At 43.1% G+C, this 18,835-nt stretch overlaps 2 protein-coding genes across 2 annotated transcripts; both read right to left on the bottom strand.

Moving 5' to 3' along the window:
- Window positions 1-236: 236 nt before the first annotated feature.
- SYF2 (SYF2 pre-mRNA splicing factor) lies at window positions 237-7,797 on the bottom strand. The gene is made up of 7 exons (XM_084875146.1): window positions 7,657-7,797; window positions 7,314-7,424; window positions 4,687-4,812; window positions 3,648-3,765; window positions 3,205-3,295; window positions 1,883-1,981; window positions 237-622 (listed from the first exon to the last, which is right to left on the bottom strand). The coding sequence occupies exons 1-7, from the start codon at window positions 7,681-7,683 to the stop codon at window positions 457-459; spliced, it is 738 nt and encodes a 245-aa protein (XP_084731272.1). The 5' UTR covers window positions 7,684-7,797; the 3' UTR covers window positions 237-456.
- A 3,915-nt stretch (window positions 7,798-11,712) lies between these two features.
- On the bottom strand, window positions 11,713-17,080 carry RSRP1 (arginine and serine rich protein 1). Its single transcript, XM_084875129.1, has 5 exons — window positions 16,915-17,080; window positions 16,111-16,682; window positions 14,946-15,061; window positions 13,012-13,089; window positions 11,713-12,090 (listed from the first exon to the last, which is right to left on the bottom strand). Exons 2-5 carry the CDS (start codon window positions 16,622-16,624, stop codon window positions 11,998-12,000), a joined length of 801 nt encoding a protein of 266 aa, XP_084731255.1. The 5' UTR covers window positions 16,625-16,682; window positions 16,915-17,080; the 3' UTR covers window positions 11,713-11,997.
- Between the last annotated feature and the right edge of the window lie 1,755 nt (window positions 17,081-18,835).

Genomic DNA, 18,835 nt, shown 5'->3' with positions numbered 1-18,835 from the left:
GAACTTGGTCGTAAGCAGTCCTGGGTCCAGCCTGCACCAGTCCTCCAGTAGCCACTGCCACACCTTCACACTCTCCTCAGCTTCAGAGTCTACAATCCCCATATGGTTCCTGAGTCCAACTCTAGATTCTGTCAAATTCCTAACATGCTTCAAAGCGAGAGTGACTGAATTTATGTTTGGTACAAGCAATCTTAAGTCCAAAATGCTTCAAAGATTAAACAATCACACATTTAAAATACATAGAAAAATAATATAATTAGGATTTATACAAAGTAGATTATTACAAAACAAGTACACTACAAGAAATACATCTTATATCCAAACACAAAAATTTGGAAATATATGTTTAAGAAAAATCATTTATTTTTAAATGCTGAGTGGGAAGGCATAGACTGAGTTCAGCTAGCAGAAATTTTCACTCCATCTCAAGCTTCTATAAACAGTTCCTGAAGGAGATTAGACAGCTGTTCCTCTTTCCAAATTCTGTTTAATTTCAGCTGTGTATTTCCCATAGAATCTTTCTGCCTTTTTGTTGAATTTGGCATTCCTTTCATTAATATAGTCGATATCTGCATCGTCATTATAAGGTCGTCTCCGGCTATATTTGTCTCGTTTTTCAATTCTGAGGGGAAAAGAAAATAATTTTTAAATTTTTAAAGGTTTTTAATTTTTTTTTCAATTTATTAACTTGAGAGAGAAACATTGATTTGTTGTTCCACTTATTTATGCATTCATTCATTGATTCTTGCATGTGACCTGACCAGAAATCAAACTCGCAACCTTGGCATATCATAACAGCACTCTGAGCTAGCCGGCCAGGGCTTGTCTTTTTTTTTTTTTTTTTTTTGTCTACAGAAATAGCCTAGTAGTTGAGAATAGCATCGTTACACTTAGAACAGCACGCTTTGGTGGGTGGGAGAAGCAGTTTTCATCAAGATCAAGTTGAAGCTGCTAATTAATAGCACAATAGCACAACCCTGGGTAAGAACCATAAAATACAAATTCATCTTCAGAATGCCTCTAAAAGAGCAATGATAACCTTGTTAGCAACTGGATTGGATACATAAAATATTAAAAGAAGATGACTACAATAATTATATTATGAACTAGAGGCCCAGTGCATGAAATTTGTGCATGGGGGCGGGGGAGGCCTCAGCCCAGCCTGCACCCTCTCCAATCTGAGACATCCCTCTCACAATCCAGGATGCTGTCTCCCAACTGCCCTCCCCTGCAGGCCTGGGTCCCCCTCCAACTGCCCTCCCTTGCTGGCCTTGTCACCCAAAACTGCCTTCCTCTGCTGTCCTGGTCACCCCTAACTTCCCCCAATTGCCCTCCCCTGCAGGCCATCTTGTGGCGGCCATCTTGTGGTGGCCCTCTTATGTCTTGGTATGAAGGTCAATTTGCATATTGCTCTTTTATTAGATAGGATAACCACAGCTAATATGGAGGGCGCAGTATGTTGAGGCACTACCCTTAATACTTCACATGTATTAATTTCTAAAATACAGATTCATTCCACTCTGCCTCATATTCACCTCTATCAATATAAGAAACACAAATGTAGTGGAGGTACATTCACTAGAACCTTCTTAAGTCTTCAAATCAAGTAGCAGAGTGATTACTAAATAAAAGTTCTTAAAGAAGAACTTTCTTTAAATCCTTCCCTACTTCAATTATAACAATTCAATTTTATCAATATTTTGTTTGCTTCTCCATTCCAAATCGTATGGACTCAACTCATATTGCTATCCCCAAAACCATGGTAGATGCTAAGTCAGAAATTAGCAAGTATAACATCTGTCTATTCAATTCATCCTAAGCTTATTATGTCCATTTTGCCATTAAGCACTTAAAATTTCACACTGATCTACTGAGTACTTACTGTTTTTCCAGATCTGTGACCATCCTATCAATTTCCTGAGTGGAAGGCACATGTGTTCCATGAAGAAGACTGTTGGATGTTGGGAAAAACTCTTCTCCACTGAAAAGACAGCAAAATGAACTTATAGTAACAATACAAGTGCACCACATTTCCTAATTTCAAAGTAAACAACCATTCACGTGAAGAGATAAAAGAGAGACATATATTTACTGTGGGGTGGCCCACCTTAACTTTTAAAAAAATATACAGAGCCCTGGCCCATATGGCTCGGTTGGTTGGGTATCATCCCATGCACCAAAAGATTGCTGGCTTCCCAGCCAGCGTGGCTCAGGAGGTCACGGTTCAATTCCTGGTCAGGCGATCTGCCCAGGTTTGTCAGCTTGATCCCCAGTCAGGGTATTCAAGAGGCAGCTAACCAATGGTTCTCTCTCATCATTGATGTTTCTCTCTCTCTCATCCACTCCCTTCCTCTCTGAAATAAATAAAAATATTTTTTTAAAAATAAAAAGATTGCTGGGTCAATTCCTAATCGGGACACATGTCAGGATTGCAGGCTTGATCTCCAGAAAGGGGCATGTAGGAGGCAGCTGACTGATGCTTCGCTTTCACACCAATGTTTTTTTCTCTCTCTCTTTCCTACTCTAAAAATCAATTAAAAATCTTAAAAAATAAATAAATAAAAATATAGAATTGGAAGGGATCTAATAAGTCACTTATTCTGACCCCTTCGTTCTATAGATGAAAGAGCCAAGGGCCAGAGTCAAGGGCTAGCCTCCAAGTCCAGGTATTTCCCTCTCCACTAAAGCAGGGGTTGGCAAACTTTATAAACAGTTTTTAAAAAGTTTTACGGGGACAGAGCCATTTGTCTGTAGGTCCTCTGTGCCACTTCCACATCCCAGCAGCAGAGCTGAGTACTAGCAGTTGTGACAGAGACCATAGAGCCCACAACGCCTAAAATCTTTATTATTTGGTTCTTTATATTAAAAAAAAAAAAAAAAAAAACCGCACATGCTGGCACTAAAGCATCTGCCTCTTAAGAAAATATCTGAGTGAAAAGGATAATCTGGTTTTAACCACTCCACACTCAAGTCTTGGGATGCCCAGCTAGATAGATAACCAGATGATGAGCTTAAAGGCTGTGGCGTGAGCAATAAATATTGTTGTGGAGATCAGAAATCATTCTTAACACAGCTGCCTGATAACCCATACCTAAACATTACCTAAGCATTATTTATGTGTGTACTGTTGTATATATACTCACACACAAATATGTCTACTTCAGGATACAAAAATAAAAAACCCTTGCATTACTGTCAACTTACTGTTTTTCTCTCAGTCTCTCATATGTTTCCATGTCAGGTTTGATCTGTTTGGTCAACCGATGATACTGGCGTAACTGGGCAGCAGCATAATCTAAAAAGAAAATGAGAATCCGACATAATATATTCCTTGTTTGGTCATTACAATTCAGTGGGGGGAATCTAAATTATTATTAGTAATATATGCACAAGACACCAATCTAAGCAGAGCTTCTGATCCTGAAGATGCTGACAATCCAAGCCTCAATTAATTTTACCACGAAGAATAAAAGGATCCAGCTGACTGAAGTTCAGCCATTACTGCTGCCCCAGGAGGTGCATTTGTATTTTCTTGGGTTTATGCCCCTTAGAGGACATCCCTGAAGGGGAGTATCCTTTCATAAGTCAGAAACATTGAAGGCGATGCTTAACCTAACAGCCCATTCATTAAGTAAAAGCAATTTTACCCGAAAATCCCAGGTCCGGGTTTTTCCTCTTCTTTTTCCTCTCCCACCTTTCTGCATCTTCGGCACTGATCTCCAGTAACTTCACTTTCTCATAGTCCTCCCCTCTGGCTGCACATTCCTAAAAAGAAAGGAAAAAGCTGAAACCAGCAATTATGATACAAGCAATTATTTTATCTATTTTAAAACGAGAAAGATTGAATAAAATTATCTAGCAATACTTTCAAAATAATGATTAATCAAAGAAAATTCGGGAATTTGCTCTAGTATATAACAAATAAGCACACAGATTTAAAAATAATATTTACCGTATTTTCCGGCATATAAGACGACACCCTAATTTTACAGTTAAAACATAGGTTTAGGCCTATATTCGCTGTAAAAAACTACCCCTCCTACTTCAAAGAAAAGACTTACTTTGCCGTCAAGATCTGCAGGTAATTTTTGTGCAATTTTGGTCTTTTGCCCCCGATTTTCGGTTGACTTTTTTTCGTTTCAAAAGTCGTCTTAGCCGAAATCGGTTTGGCTCAGTGGTAGAGCGTGCGTCTGTGGACTGAAAGGTCCCAGGTTCGATTCCGGTCAAGGGCATGTACGTTGGTTGCGGGCACATCCCCGGTGAGGGGGTGTGCATGAGGCAACTGGTCGATGTTTCTCTCTCATAGATGTTTCTGGCTCTCTATTTCTCTCCCTTCCTCTCTGTAAAAAATCAATAAAATATATTAAAAAAAAAAAAAAAAAAAAAGTCGTCTTATACGTCGGAAAATCCAGCATTTATCAGGTGTCAGACCCTGTTTTACAGGCACTGGCTCATTTAACTCATAATTAACTCAATTATTATCAGTCTCCATTTTACAGATGAGAAAACAGAGGCACAGACAGGTTAATTAACTCACCCAAAGTGTTGCAGCTAGTAAAAAGCAGAGCCAAGATCTGGACTCCGGCAGTCCAGCTCTAGAGCCAGTGGACAAAACCACCTGTTTACTGTGTCAATATGACAGAAAGACGGAATAACCACTTATGAGACAGCAGAGGCGTTCCTGACCTTTTTCTTTTCTTCCTCCTGCAGTTCCCACTCCAAGCGAGCTTTTCTGGCTTCCCAATTTGCAGGTAGCTTAAGTCTCTTATCTTCTTCCACAACTTCCTGGTGATTTAATTTACGGGCTTCATTCTAAAACGTAACGGAAAGTTTACAGCTGAAGCATGAAAATCAATCCAAATAGATCTTGCCTTCTGTGAGGGTCAGGAAAGACACCTTACCAAGGGGACCCCATTTTATCTTAAAGCAACAGAGACCCAGCAAAGGATTTTAAGCAAGGGGACCACCTAACTAGGTCTGCATCTGAAATAAGTGCTGGCTGCACTGATTTGCTGCTCCAGAGGCCTGATGGTTCATGTCGGCTCCACCTGTTGAGCTGTGCAGTCCCTCTGAGCAGGTCCCTTAGGGTTGGATGGGACACGGTTTCACAAAGGGGAAGGACTACTGCAGTGGCACTAACGACTTCAGATGGCATGAAATAATGTTAAACACATGATGAGAATGACCTTCTCCTCTCCAGTCTCTTTTAATCTTGATTAACTCAAGGAAAAAGCCTCAATTTAGGGCTGGTGCTCTAAAACCTCTCTTAATACCTCTAATCCTTTCCACGTCCCCCTCCTTTTTAAATATTTTAACAGTTTACATTATGGCAAATGAAAGAATTTTTCCAGTGGGATTACTCTGTGAAGAGTCCGTTTTAAAATAAATTTAACTGCATAAAATAAAATGAGCATATCATCTTAAGGGAAAATTAAGTTTGATGTTTCTTAGGTCACAGACTGGTGGCAGTAAGTCCAGGAAGCCATGTCTCCTAATTTCCAACCAGATGTTCTTTACACTGCCCATCCAAGTAAATATTTAAGTGTGTTTAAAGTCTTTATTAGATTAACTTTTGGGGACAGAGAAATTCCTCTCAACTACCATCCTTATTTATTCTTGAAGCTGACCATACCCTCCAGGTGAAGACACCAAGAAAACACCTGAAATCAAACCAAGTTGTGTTTGTTGCCCTGAAAGAGGCAGAAAACCATAATGAACTGTAGGCACTTCAGTGAGAAGGTGTTAGGGGGGTAGGCATAGGATTAGGGTATCAGCGGCTGGAGGGGGGGGGGGAATTCAAGGAAGCATGGTTGTGCTCTGGATTGCACTGTCAGAAGCCAACGAATTTTTGTATTGAGTATCTTAAGTTTTTACATACAAGGCAGGATTAATGGAGCAAGACCAATGTTTTACTTGGAAATAACAGTCTATGATGTTAGCAGAATAGGGGGACATGTGGTCATTTCTGTGGTTTGTCTCACTACAACAGTCAGAGTGAAGCTGGAGTTTTGTGGAACCATGGCCGGGCTGTCAAGGTGAGTTAAGAGCTGTTCTTTTTTCTTTCTCAGCTCCAACTGCAGCCAGTTATTGGCTGGACTCTTGTCTCTAATATGAATTCTCTTCCTTTACATGTGTCCCCTCTGCTTGGATATTTTTTCCCTCCAAGTTTTGTCTGATAATACCTTACTAATCTTTTAAATAGTTTAGGTATCTTATATATAAGACACTCCCTGGAGACACACACACACACACACACACACACACAGTTTTAATCTCTCCTCTGTACTCCCCAGCCTTTGTTCCTAACTCTAGCATGGCATTTACCACAATAAAATTTCTAGCTGTAAAGTTGCCTCCTCTTTTAAAAACAGAGGCCTTATCTTCATCATCTTGTTCCCCACTGACTAGCTCAACCATTGACACTACAGATTTTCATTGAGCTTTTTCATGGATTCAACCAACCTCAGATCTAAAACAGTATTTTCACATTCCCAACCGCAGATCAAAAATATAGCTGACCAGCCCTGACTGGTTTGGCTCAGTGGACTGAGTGTTGCCTGAGAACTGAAGGGTCCCAGGCACATGCCCGGGTTGCAGGCTCCATCCCCAGTAGGGGGCATGCAGAAAGCAGCCGATCAATGATTCTCTTTCATCATTGATGTTTCTATTTCTCTCTCCCTCTTCATTTCTCTCTGAAATCAATAAGTATATTTTAAAAATATATATACAGCTGATCCACTCTAGCTGGTTTGGATCAGCAGGCAGCGTGTGGGCCTGTGGACTGAAGGGTCCTGGTTGAATTCTGGCCAAGGGCACATCCTGGGTTGTGGGCTCGATCCCCAGAAAGGGGCATGCAGGAGTCAGCCGATCAATGGTTCTTTCTCATCATTGCTGTTTCTATCTCTCTCTCCCTCTCCCATCCTCTCTGAAATCAGTAAAATAAAAAATACAGCTAACCCTTGAACAAGACAGGGATTATGGGTGCCACCCCCGCACAGTCGAAAATTCGCATATAACTAATACTGTTTTCATTCTGCGCAGTTGATTGAATCTAAGTATGCCACGGGGCAACTGTAGAGTCCAAAGTCATATATGGATTTTCGACTGAGGGATTCAGCATACCTAAACCCAGGCGATGTTCAAGGATCAACTGTATTTTCAAAAGTGATTACAACGTGCTACCAGCGTTGAGAACCACCGGGAAAGATCTTGCATCCGACCACGCGGGTTTGTCAGGCACGCTGCTGCGACTTCCTCGTCTCCCCACAGACACGCAGGGGCCTGACCAGTGACAGGTCTCGGCATCTACTCACCCGCTTCAGATGCAGCTCCCGGAATTTGCGCAGTCTCTGCTCGCGCTTCTGGGCGGACAGCTCCTCCGCCGCCGCGAGGGGCTGCTCCTCCTTTGCGCTGGTCGCCAGCACCTGAGACAGGGAGGGTCGGCTGTTGGCAGGGCTGGCTCGGCTCCTCCCGGGGCTGCCCAGGCCGATTCCCCGCCGGGCCCGACAGGCCGCGCCGGGCCCGCACTGCCGACCCCGACTCCACAGTGTCTACTCCTCCCTGTTCTAGCGCCCAGGCATCTCCTCCGCCTCTCGGCCCTGTCGGCCCCTCTCAGACCCCCCACGAAATCCCCCGGGTAGAGCCCGTGGCACTTACCTTCTCGGTTAGAACCGCAGCTGCCATCACAGCCCTCTCCTCCCTACTTCCGGCAACAACACAGCACTTCCGTCGGCCTTCTGATAGATGTTAATAACCTACGGGAAGCCCCGCCCCTTCCGGTCAGCCTCGGAGCTTGGGACCAATCCCTGCTTTTTCTAGCAAGTGAGCTGGTTTTCGATTGGGCAGGACCTTGCGCAGCCGCAGAAGACGGGGGCGGGGAGAGCGGGGCGATGGGGAGAGAAGGGCAGGGACGCGAGCGGAAGGGGACGGCCTAGGAAGCAGGGCGGACTCTGGACCTGGTAAGAAAGTCGCCTCCACGGCGTGTGCTCCCTAGAGCGCAAGGTGTTTATCCTGATCGTCAGCTCTCCCCCGACTACCTTGTCTCACGTGGGCCTCTAGTACCGTCACCTGTGGCCCCATATTCCCTCAAGAGCGTTAGAGATTTCTCTCGGTTCGTTTTCCATTTCCCGAACAACGTTGTAAACTGAAGAGGCGCAGATGCGTCCATCTTGTTTACTCTTCGTCTCCAACAGGGAAACGGTGCGTTAAGTTAATAAAAGGAAGGTGCTGGATACAAGAGGAATGTATGAAAATTATTATTTTCTGCACTAGTAACCACTAATTCATTTCGACGTAGAAATGAATAAGTAAGCCCCAAAATGAAAACAGATTTAGGACAGCCCCAAAATGGTAGCCACCCACCATATGACTATTGATGACATGAAATGTGGCTAGGGCAAATTAAACTGGGCTTTAAGTGTAAAAATACACCCTAAGTCACAACACACACACACACACACACACACACACACACGGTAAAATATCACAGTATTTCTTTTTTTAATTAAATAACTTTTACTTTCCTTCTCTAGATAGGAAGCCTACAAAGTTTATTATTCTTTATCAGGAAAATTAGGGTCAGTCTTTCCTAAGAGGCCTTGTGTTTCTCCCTGGGCTAGAAACTGCTACTGGACAGACTGAACCAAGCCAAGGGGAAGATCCAACATAATCAATCTACTTTCTGACCAATGGCACAAAGGTCCCTGACCTCCTCCATGCCTCGGATTCTATGTCTATTCAGCCATGTGAGCATGGCACTTAGGAGAAGTGTGTACATTCTTCAATCATTCCCCACTCATGGATCTATCTCGGTCCACTCAAAGTCTGCCCACAGTAAACCCCAGAGGTCAGGAGGCCAAAGAATCTCAATGTCTCCTTTGGAGGCCCAGCAATGACCCTTTCCTTCAAGATCCATTCTCTACCTTTGGATCACGCTAACCACACACAGCAATTACCCTGAGTTCCTGAGACCGGATGACATCAGATGAGGATGACACTGGGACCAAGCCTGCTAGAGAGAAGGCAAGGTGGATTCCTCACAGCATTTCTTATATTGTCTTGAAATATTTTAGATACACTGGGATAAATTAATTCACTGGTGTGAATTAATACTGTATTTCTATTGGACAGCACTGAATCTAGACTCTTGATACAAATTCTGATCTTGCCATACAGTCATATGATGCATAACAATGTTTCAGTTCATGATGGAATGCAAATTTAAAGGGTGGTCCTATGAGATTACAATGGAGCTGAAAAATTCCTATTACCTAGTGAGATAGTCACTGTAGCAAACACATTACTCAGGTGTTTCTGGTGATGCTATGTAAACAAACCGACTTAGGCCGGGACCGGTTTGGCTCAATGGATAGAGCGTCGGCTTGGGGACTGAAAGGTCCCGGGTTCGATTCCGGTCAAGGGCATGTACCTTGGTTGCAGGCATATCCCCAGTAGGGGGTGTGCAAGAGGCAGCTGATCGATGACTCTCGTCGATGTTTCTCTCTCTCCCTTCCTCTCTGTATAAAATCAATAAAATATATATATAAAAAAACAAAAAACAAAAAATCGACTTAGGTATAGCATAATTATGTACAGTATATACCCTGTTTCCCCGAAAATAAGACAGTGTCTTATATTTTTTCTCCCAAAGTTGCGCTAGGTCTTATTTTCAGGGGATGTCTTATCTTCCCATGCGCTAGGTCTTATTTTCGGAGGATGTCTTATTTTCGGGGAAACACGGTAGGTGACAAATGATTGTTACTGGTTTATGTATTTATTTTTAATAATGCTGCTTTTTAAAGTAAGGGGGAGAGAGAAACATCCCTCACGAAGAACTGAGCCTAGCCTGAGCATGTGTTCTGACCTGGAATCAAACCTTGTCCTCTTGGTTCCTGAGTTCAACCAGTGCCACATCAGCTGTGCTTTTTATCTGCAAGTGTACTTTTAGTTTGCTATAAAAACAGTATGCCGTGTTCCATCATGTTTACACTCTTGGTTGTATTTGCTCGTGTGCTTTATTTCTAGCCCAGGAGCAATAGGCTATACCCATGGTCGGCAAATGGGCTCCCGAGCTCTTTGGCCCCTTAAGTGTGGCTCTTCCACAAAATACTATGGCCCAGGAGTCTGTTTTGAAGAAATGGTATTAGTTTAAATTTTAAAAATGTGGTTCTCAAAAGAAATTTCAATCGTCGTACTGTTGATATTTGGCTCTGTTGAGTTTGCCGACCACTGGGCTACCAAGTAGCCTAGGTGTGTAGCCTGTACCATCCAGGTTTGTGTAACTGCCGTTTGCACAATGATGAAATCAGCTAACTACCTTTCTGTGGTTGAAGTGGCACATGACTGTATTGTCCACAGATTATGTGGTAACAGCGTATCACACTGAGTTATTGTATTCCAATTATGTAATGACAGCTTGTTTGGGGGTATGCAGTTTCTTACGTTTCAAAGCATAGGAGATTAAATGTAGTCCTGTCTAGGTTGAACTAAGGTTAAATTAGACAAGGATGGAGTAATTATGAGAAAAAAATGAATATAACTATATTCTTTCCAGGATACTGGGAAGAAAAATGAATAGACTACAAGGAAATTAAATAGGGAAGTATCAAGCATATTAAGAGGCTGAATCACTGTAGAAGTGCAATCTCAGAAATGGCACATATCCATAGCAACTAGCCAGACCTCTCATGTTAAATAGCTATTTGAATATAGGTCATAATCAGATTGGGTACTTTCCGTTACCAGATAAATGACAGTGAATAAAAATCTAGTATTGTCAATTATTTCAAGTCTCCCTTACAAGGAGAGGGAGAGAGAAACATCTATGATGGGAGAGAATCATTGATCGGCTGCCTCCTGCACACCCCACACTGGGGATTGAGTCCATAACCTGGGCATGTGCTCTGACCAAGAACCCAATAGCGACCTCCCAGTTCATAGGTAGATGCTCAACCACTGAGCAACACCAGAGTCCCCATGGATTTCTTTTTTTTAAGAGAATGGGAGGGGGAGACACAAACATTTTACTATAATAAAATGACTAACAGATTGCTCAGATTAACATTTTCAGTTACAAATCTAAAAGCCAATTCTTGTTTTCTCTGACTTACTGTATAACCAGGTTAATGCCCACCTTGTTCTACGTGCATCTTTTGGTGGTCAGCACATATAATAGCAACTGGTTGTTCCACTGTTCGGTCTATTGAGTATTAGGGAGATACTAATGGCCCAGTGCAAATTCATGCCCGGGTGGGGTCCCTCATCATGGTCTTTGGGGATTGGGCTGAAACCAGAAGTCCAATGCTGCCTGCACTTATCCTGGCCCCACAGTGCCTGCTACGGGCTCATGAGGGAGGCTTGTGCCCATCCCAAAGGATGTGGGGGCAGTGGGATGCCCCTGCTAGCCCAGGATCCAGATCCATCCTGCTGACTTTTACACTGGTTGTTGGGGGCCACCTGGCAGCTGCTTTTATATCATTTCCTCCTTGCGGGGTGCCTGAGGGGAAGCGGCCACAGTGCCCGAGGCCGATGGCGCTGTCAGGATCATGCCTGTAGCACTAGTCCGTTGGTGCCTGGCCTGTTCTCAGATTGGACCTGCAGGACTGAGTGGCTGCTGGGCCGCCAGGACAGGTTTGTCAGTTTAGTAGTCGACTGGTTGGTCATTGCTTAGCTTTTTATATATACTGTATATATAGAAGATACATAAAGTCAGACTAAAATAGTAAAAATAAATTTATTTACAAATATATACAATAGTTTAATTACTGTTTCTTATAAATTCCATTTCTATGTAACCAATTGATACTATACAAAACATTTACAAGAATATATACAAGACTCCCACCTATACATAACAACTCTGGTCCATCTGTGCTAATATCTGCAAAATAAATCTAAAATGTTAATTACCATTAAGTTGCTCATAGGGATGAAATGCCATAGAAAACACAAACTTGCAATAAAGTGCATTTCAAGCAACCTTAGCCATCAGTTCTCTTTTTAAATAGGTTTCCACAATTCATATGGACTTTTTTTCTTATTTATTTTTAGGGATCCTGAAGAGGTCTCTTCAGCAGTTTTTGCTACTGAATTCTGTAAGAGAACAAATTTCCAAGTCAGCTTCCCAGGCACACATATATTGTACACACTTAGAATATTTGCTTTACACAATACATTAAATAACTCCATTTAAGACTGAAATTTAAGCAACACCAACCAAATGCCAAGTGTGAACCTCATCTATAAGTAACCTCACTCTAACTTAAGCCCTGAAATGGCCAAGTATAATTAAACATATATACAAGACATACTACAATATTAAGGTGTTAAAAAGGACAAGGCCTAACCAATTTGGCTTAGTGCCAAACTGTGGCTCTTGATCCACATGTGGCTGTTTGGCTCCTTGAGTGTGGCTCTTCCACCAAATACCACAGCCTGGGCGAGACTATTTTGAAGAAATGTTAGAAGTTTAAAAAATTTGGCTCTCAAAAGAAATTTCAATCCTGTTGATATTTGGTTCTGTGGACTAATGAGTTTGCAGACCACTGCCAAAGGAGACCTGTAGGAGGCAACCGACTAATTTCACTCTCACATCAATGTCTCTCAAAGTTTAATTTAAAATTTTTTAAACTGACACAAAAATATATTGAGATTAGGCCTGGCCAGTGTGTCACATAGTGTGTTGACCTGCACACCTAAGCGGGTCAAGGGTTCTATTTGTTGTCCACTCCCTGCCCCTGTTCCTACGGGAGGCAACCTGTCCATGTGTCTCTCAAATCAATGTTTTCCTCTCTTCTCCCTCCCCTCTCTTCAATCCCTTTCTGAAAAGCAATCAGAAAAATATCCTCAGGTGAGAATTAAAACTTGTGTGTGTGTGTGTGTGTGTGTGTAGAGAATATTAAGTCTATAAAGTGACTTAGTAGACCCCCAATTATCACAGCAGACAAAAAAGCCCATAAATTGGATGTTATGTTCCAAGTCCAATTTTTGAGTAGTCAGTGGTTAGATACTTACATTAGAGCTAATGCTTTTTTGCTGGGAAGACTTTTCATTGGCATTTTTAGTTCCATCTTCTGTTAGCTTTTCCGACAGCTAGACAGGAAGAGAAAATATGTATTTTTAAAACCGTATTTTTGGTTTACAGTACTGTGTACAAGCAGCCCAACTGCACATAAATTTAGCTGTAGAAACACAGCGAATCAAGTTGGATCTAACCATACAGCTAACAGTGTAAACAAACACTGGAATGTTTTTCGTTAACAAAATTGATACAATAAATGGATCTGATGAAGAAATGGCTTCCCCATAAAGCTATATTGTATTCCCAAATACAACTTAACTCAAAATCAAGCCATACCAGAAAATACCTACCATGTTTCCCCCAAAATAAAACATCCTCCGAAAATAAGACCTAGCGCAACTTTGGGAGAAAAAAATTAATGTAAGACACTGTCTTATTTTCGGGGAAACAGGGTAGTTGTAAAGAATTAAGCTGCGATTTTAAACCAGTGTGCTGCAAGTATTTCTACAACATGCAATACCTGACTATTTAGTCAGGGGCACTGATCTCTTCCCTTTTATTTGGCAACAGCCAACACAATAGCCATCTGGTGTAAATGAATCAAAATTATACCTTTTAAAGCATATCAGCAAAAAATTTTTTTTTGGTGCCACATGAGATGAAAGAGGTTGAAAATCGCTGAACTAAGGCATTAGCCCAGGTGGGCACCTAGTCATCTTTAAAAGCAACTCAACTAAGACTTTGTCTACTAATATTTAAGCATACCCATAACTCTGGGCCTGAATGATAGGATTATCTACTATCTTTCCTGTTTACACAGACTATCAATTTTTAACTACCTTAAACCTTTAAAGCTATGGACTTTATGCTCTGGGTTTCAAAATAACTTAAAGAACAAAGTGCAATTTGCCAATGCACATCCTGCACATGTAGAATTATAAACTTATCTGCAAATGAACCAGGCTTCCTCTTCTGTAATCTCTCAAAACATCTGGAATATATTGCATATATTATGAAATGGACATCTCGATCACAGATGCCCCAACATTACAAAGTGCACTTTAGTTTAAAACTGTCTTCAGTATCTTATGCAAATATTACCTATCCCAAATTCTAATATGCACATAAATCTACCAAGAAAAACTAAGCTTTCAGAGTGTGAATATAAACCTCAAATTAGTTAAACCTCTGGTGCTTTTATGCCCATGTATCAATTACCAACAGATTTTCTTCAGCAATGTCTGGAGACCACATTCATGATTTCTATAAGACAGAAATAAAGCAGGTAAACTATACTGTATGTTGAGTACAGAATTTCTGGGAACATTATGCTGGAAATGAAAACTACAGATACTCTGAAAAGACAAGAGAATTTTGGTAACTACATAGAAATCACCAAAGTACCAGCTACAATCATGAAAACAATTGTGTCAACTGAAAATAATGGTCATTCAACTCCCACTTTTATGGAAGAGACCAAGTCTAGTAACAAATTATATTTAGCTAGCCTTTCCAAAAAGGCTGAGGTAAATTGAAAAAAAAGCTAATCAGACTGAAATGGAAGCTGCTACTTTAATCATGTTCCTGCTCATGCTAGCAACTGTTAGCTTCCAGTCTTCTGCAAAGTCTTGTGCAGCAAGTCCAAGGACTCTGAGTAAATCTACACCAGCAACAAAAGACTCGTTTAGTAGCTAAAAATATTAATATGTCCATAATTCTGATTTCTCATTTTGTTGTTTTGCATTTGCATTATTACTTAATAGCCAGAGTTTTGCTCTTGACATTCAAGTTTTGAAAATAATATGTAATTTAAAAATAAGAAATAAAAAAAAATAAAGAAAAAGAAAAAAGAAAAAAAAAATGCTAATCAGGTTTTTCTGGCAGCAGCTTTCTGAAGATTTTGTCTGGATAAACCTAGAATACTTACCTCAAATTTTGCACCGTTATTTGATACAATTCTGAGACTAGGGGGCAATTCAAAGTTGGTTGTTCCTAAGGCTTTTGCTGCATTGGCTTTTGCTATTTCTAACAGCTCCATTCGATCTACAAAAGAAACACAAGATATTCCTTAGTCTTACAGTATTCCCCAAGAGAACTCAGTATCACAAAATAAGGTTGCATTTTACTTATAATAGCAAAACAAATACTTATGCAAAATATACCCTTATTCATGAAACAAATTTCTACCTCTTTTGTTGAGTAAAATAAGCATCCCTAAATAATTTCAAGTTTTCAGTTTTCCTGACCAAAGTCCTAGTTTTCACATTGTTTTTGCTCTCTTCAAGTATGTATTCTGAAACACTGTACTTAAAAAAGATTTTCATAAAGTACATCTCTCTCAACTGATGAACCATCATTGATAAATTACTAAGTCCATTTTCAGACAAAGGTGTTTTTTTAAAATATATTTTATTGATTTTTTACAGAGAGGAAGGGAGAGGATAGTCAGAAACATCGATGAGATCCATCAGCTGCCTCTTGCACACCCCCTGCTGGGGATGTGCCCGCAACCAAGGTACATGCCCTTGACCGGAATGAACCCGGGACCCTTCAGTCCGCAGGCCAACGCTCTATCCACTGAGCCAAACCGGTTTCGGCAAAAGTATTATTTTTTTTAAACCTATTCCCTTTTCTGTTTCATGATCCTATCCCGGAAGTCATTTGTTTTGAAATACTGAACAAAATCCTTGTTGTTTTTGGCAATATAGTATTCACTTTTGAAAAAAGGAATGTTTTGATCCTGTTTTTCACGTTCTACAATGAACTTAGCAGAAACTTAGGGCGGGCAACCGGAAGTCACGAACATTTACGAGACTCCACAAAGTGCAGCCACCAGGAGAGGAGGTTATCTACCTCCACGTGGCCAGAGCCACTTACCGCCCACAGCTTAATCCCAAGAGGGAAGAAACGGTGTCCACTTAAAAAACTGTAGTTTTAACTATTAGCCTGCTTCCTCCCTCCTAACAAAATTGAGACGTTAGGCACCTAAGAAAACAAAATTATTGAAAACCACACCGCAGCTTCTCACACTGTGGGCGCACGTGTGAAAAGGAGCGGAGGAAGGAGGTAGTACTACTGCACCGCTCACTCACCTTTCTCACTTAAGCGGAAAGGCGTGGGGCTCCGCGACCTCGACCTGGATCTGGATCTTCCCCGCCAACTCCCGTGATCCTCCGGGTACACTGTGCGGCCAAAGCCGTAGAAGCGTCGCCCCCGCGTGACCGCATAGGCCCTCCGGTAATAGGACCGACCCCGAGAGCGGGACCGGCTGCGCGATCGGTCTGGCGAGGGAGACGGAGAACGATAGTACCTCCTGGAGGAGGCGTAGTGCCTCTCCCGGTACCGGCGGCGGCTGTGAGACCGCGACCGGCTCCGCGAGTAAGAGCGCGAGTAGCGCCTGTACTTCCTCTGCTGGCGCCTTCGGGACCGGGACCTGGACCTGCTCCTGCGCCGGGGCCGGCTCCCGCTGCTGCCGGACGACCACCGACTGGAGCCGCTGGAGCGGGAGCGGCTCCGGGCCGCCGAGGACAGCCGGCTGGACCCGCCCGCGGCCGCCGGGGACTGCAGGGGCGAGCCCGGCCACATATCGTTCACGTAGTTGGACATCGGAACCTGCGGCAAGAAGCTTCCTTGTCTCTGAGGAACGTTCCAGAAGATTCGGTTCCTAGAAACGGAGGGGGAGGGGAGGAGTGACGCCCCGGAAGTAAGGCCCGCGGGCGGCTGGGGGGGGGGGAGGGGACCGCGGGCCTAGACAAAGCGAAGAGACTCTCCAGTTCCGGACGCCGACCTTCCCGCCCGGCCCGCGGCCCCCTTTGTGCACCACGCTGGGCCCCGCACTCTCCCCGCCACCCACGCCGAGGTTCCCGCGGGTCCGACCCCGCCGCCAAAACACTTACCACAGGCCGCCGACCTCCACGCAGGACGAAGAGAAAGGCCCAACGGACGCCTCCCTCCCACAGCCAGGCACGAGGACGAAGGGGAGTTCCACAGCCTCTCGCGACCCCGAACACCAGACTAGCACCTCCGGTCTCCGGACGCGAACTGAGCTGGGCGGTCGCCGACGCGTCGAAATTACTAGAAGCTGACGTGTGGCGCATGCGCAGAAACGTCGGCGCGATGGGCGTGGCCTCCTTTTCGCCCAACCGCCGCCCTTCCTTCCCTTCCCCGCGCGCCCCGCCCTCCCTGTCCCCCCGCCTGGCGCAGCGGCCCCCGGGATGCGCACGCGCAGCAGAGCCGCGGGGGCGGGGCTGCTTCATCCGGGGACTGTAGGCCACGGGGGCGGGGCTGCTCCATCCGGGGATTGGAGGCCTGAGGTGGTTTTGTTTTTCTGGTTGAGCGTTTGTGAGGCACTGCCCTCCCCGCCTCTTGTGTCCTTCTTGCTTCTCTCTTGCTCCATGACCCCCCTCTCCCGTTCTTTCTCCGTAGCCATGTGTATAAGACAATGGCCCGTGAACTTCCGAAACCCACAAGCAATAGACTGCAGCTGGGAACCCAACAGCTAAGCTAGCCAGATGCTAGACTGAACTGGACTGTAATAGGGAACAGAAATTCTGGGCAGTGGTCTTAATTCTGGCCCTGCTGAAGAACAGTTGTACTTTTTCCATGGTAGTACGGATGGTGATGGGACCTTGGAGGGGAGCCCCCTTAATTTTACATCATTAATAAAGCTTTCCATGAAACTCCACCCTCCTATAGGGGGTCTCAGGAAATTCTTTTCCTCTGAGCACCCTAAGAACTCCACTTCCACCAATAGCACCTTCACCCCTTCCACCATGGGAGGACACAATAAGAAGGCTACCATCTGCAACCTGGAAGAGGGCCTTAACTAGAACCTGCCCACGCTGGCACTCTGTACTTGAACTTGGAGCCTTCAGAGCTTGGAGCCTTCAGGCGTGGCTCAGTGGTTGAGTGTCAACCTATGAACCAGGAGGTCATGGTTTGATTACTGGTCAGGGCACATGGCTGGGTTATGGGCTCGATCCCCAGTGTGGGGCATATCGGGGGCAGTCAATCAATGATTCTCTCATCTTTGATGTTTCTATCACTCTCTCCCTCTTCCTTCCTCTCTGAAATCAATAAGAATTAAAAAAAAAAAAAAAGAACTGTGAGAAATAAATTTCTCTTGTGATAAGCCACCCAGTCTGTGATCTGTTGTCATAGCAGCTGCCTTTATTTCTCTTGAGGATGTTGTTGCTGAATAAAGAAGGATGTAAAATTGACAATTAGCTTTAGATTTGTCCATTTACATGTTATTTTCAGAAAAGAGGGAAACGTGAGTAAATGGTAACTTATTTAAGGATCTCATATAAATTCTCTAGAAATGTCTACAATTTGGAACTATGCTTGATTATCCATTCAGCAAGCATTTCCCTCACTTTCTTCTTCTTCTTCTTCTCCTTCTTCTTCTTCTTCTACTTCTTTCAGTTACAGGAAAATCACAACATCATTTTCACCTTGGAATAGATTATAGGCATCTGGATATTACACTGGTTTTAGAAGAGGCAAATATTATGTTTAAAGAACTTGGTCTATATAATATCACATAAAATTAGCACCAGTAAACAGAGAATTTTATGAAATTAGTAAAAATAAAAATTCAAACATCTAAGTTCATATATATATATATATATATATATATGTAAAATCTTTCTGGTAGGGTCTTTATTTTTTTTTTAAATATATTTTATTGATTTTATACAGAGAGGAAGGGAGAGAGATAGAGAGCTAGAAACATCGATGAGAGAGAGTCATTGATCAGCTGCCTCTTGCACACCCTCCACTGGGGATATGCCCGCAACCAAGGTATCGAACCGGGGT

Source organism: Pipistrellus hanaki, assembly GCF_964339955.1.
Source record: "Pipistrellus hanaki genome assembly, chromosome: 2".
NCBI classification, from domain to species: domain Eukaryota; kingdom Metazoa; phylum Chordata; class Mammalia; order Chiroptera; family Vespertilionidae; genus Pipistrellus; species Pipistrellus hanaki.
Note: the sequence above shows the minus strand (reverse complement) of the source record. Positions and strands in the feature narration are given on the sequence as shown.

Coding starts and splice junctions, on each gene's coding strand:
- SYF2 (XM_084875146.1), bottom strand. CDS start 7,683: ATGGCAGCTGCGGTTCTAACCGAGAAG. Junction 4,813..7,313: donor GGGAGCTGCATCTGAAGCGG/GTGAGTAGATGC, acceptor GTTACGTTTTAG/AATGAAGCCCGTAAATTAAA. Junction 623..1,882: donor GTCACAGATCTGGAAAAACA/GTAAGTACTCAG, acceptor TTTTCCCCTCAG/AATTGAAAAACGAGACAAAT.
- RSRP1 (XM_084875129.1), bottom strand. CDS start 16,624: ATGTCCAACTACGTGAACGATATGTGGCCGGGCTCGCCCCTGCAGTCC. Junction 13,090..14,945: donor ATAACGGTGCAAAATTTGAG/GTAAGTATTCTA, acceptor CTTCCTGTCTAG/CTGTCGGAAAAGCTAACAGA. Junction 12,091..13,011: donor AAAAAAGCATTAGCTCTAAT/GTAAGTATCTAA, acceptor GTTCTCTTACAG/AATTCAGTAGCAAAAACTGC.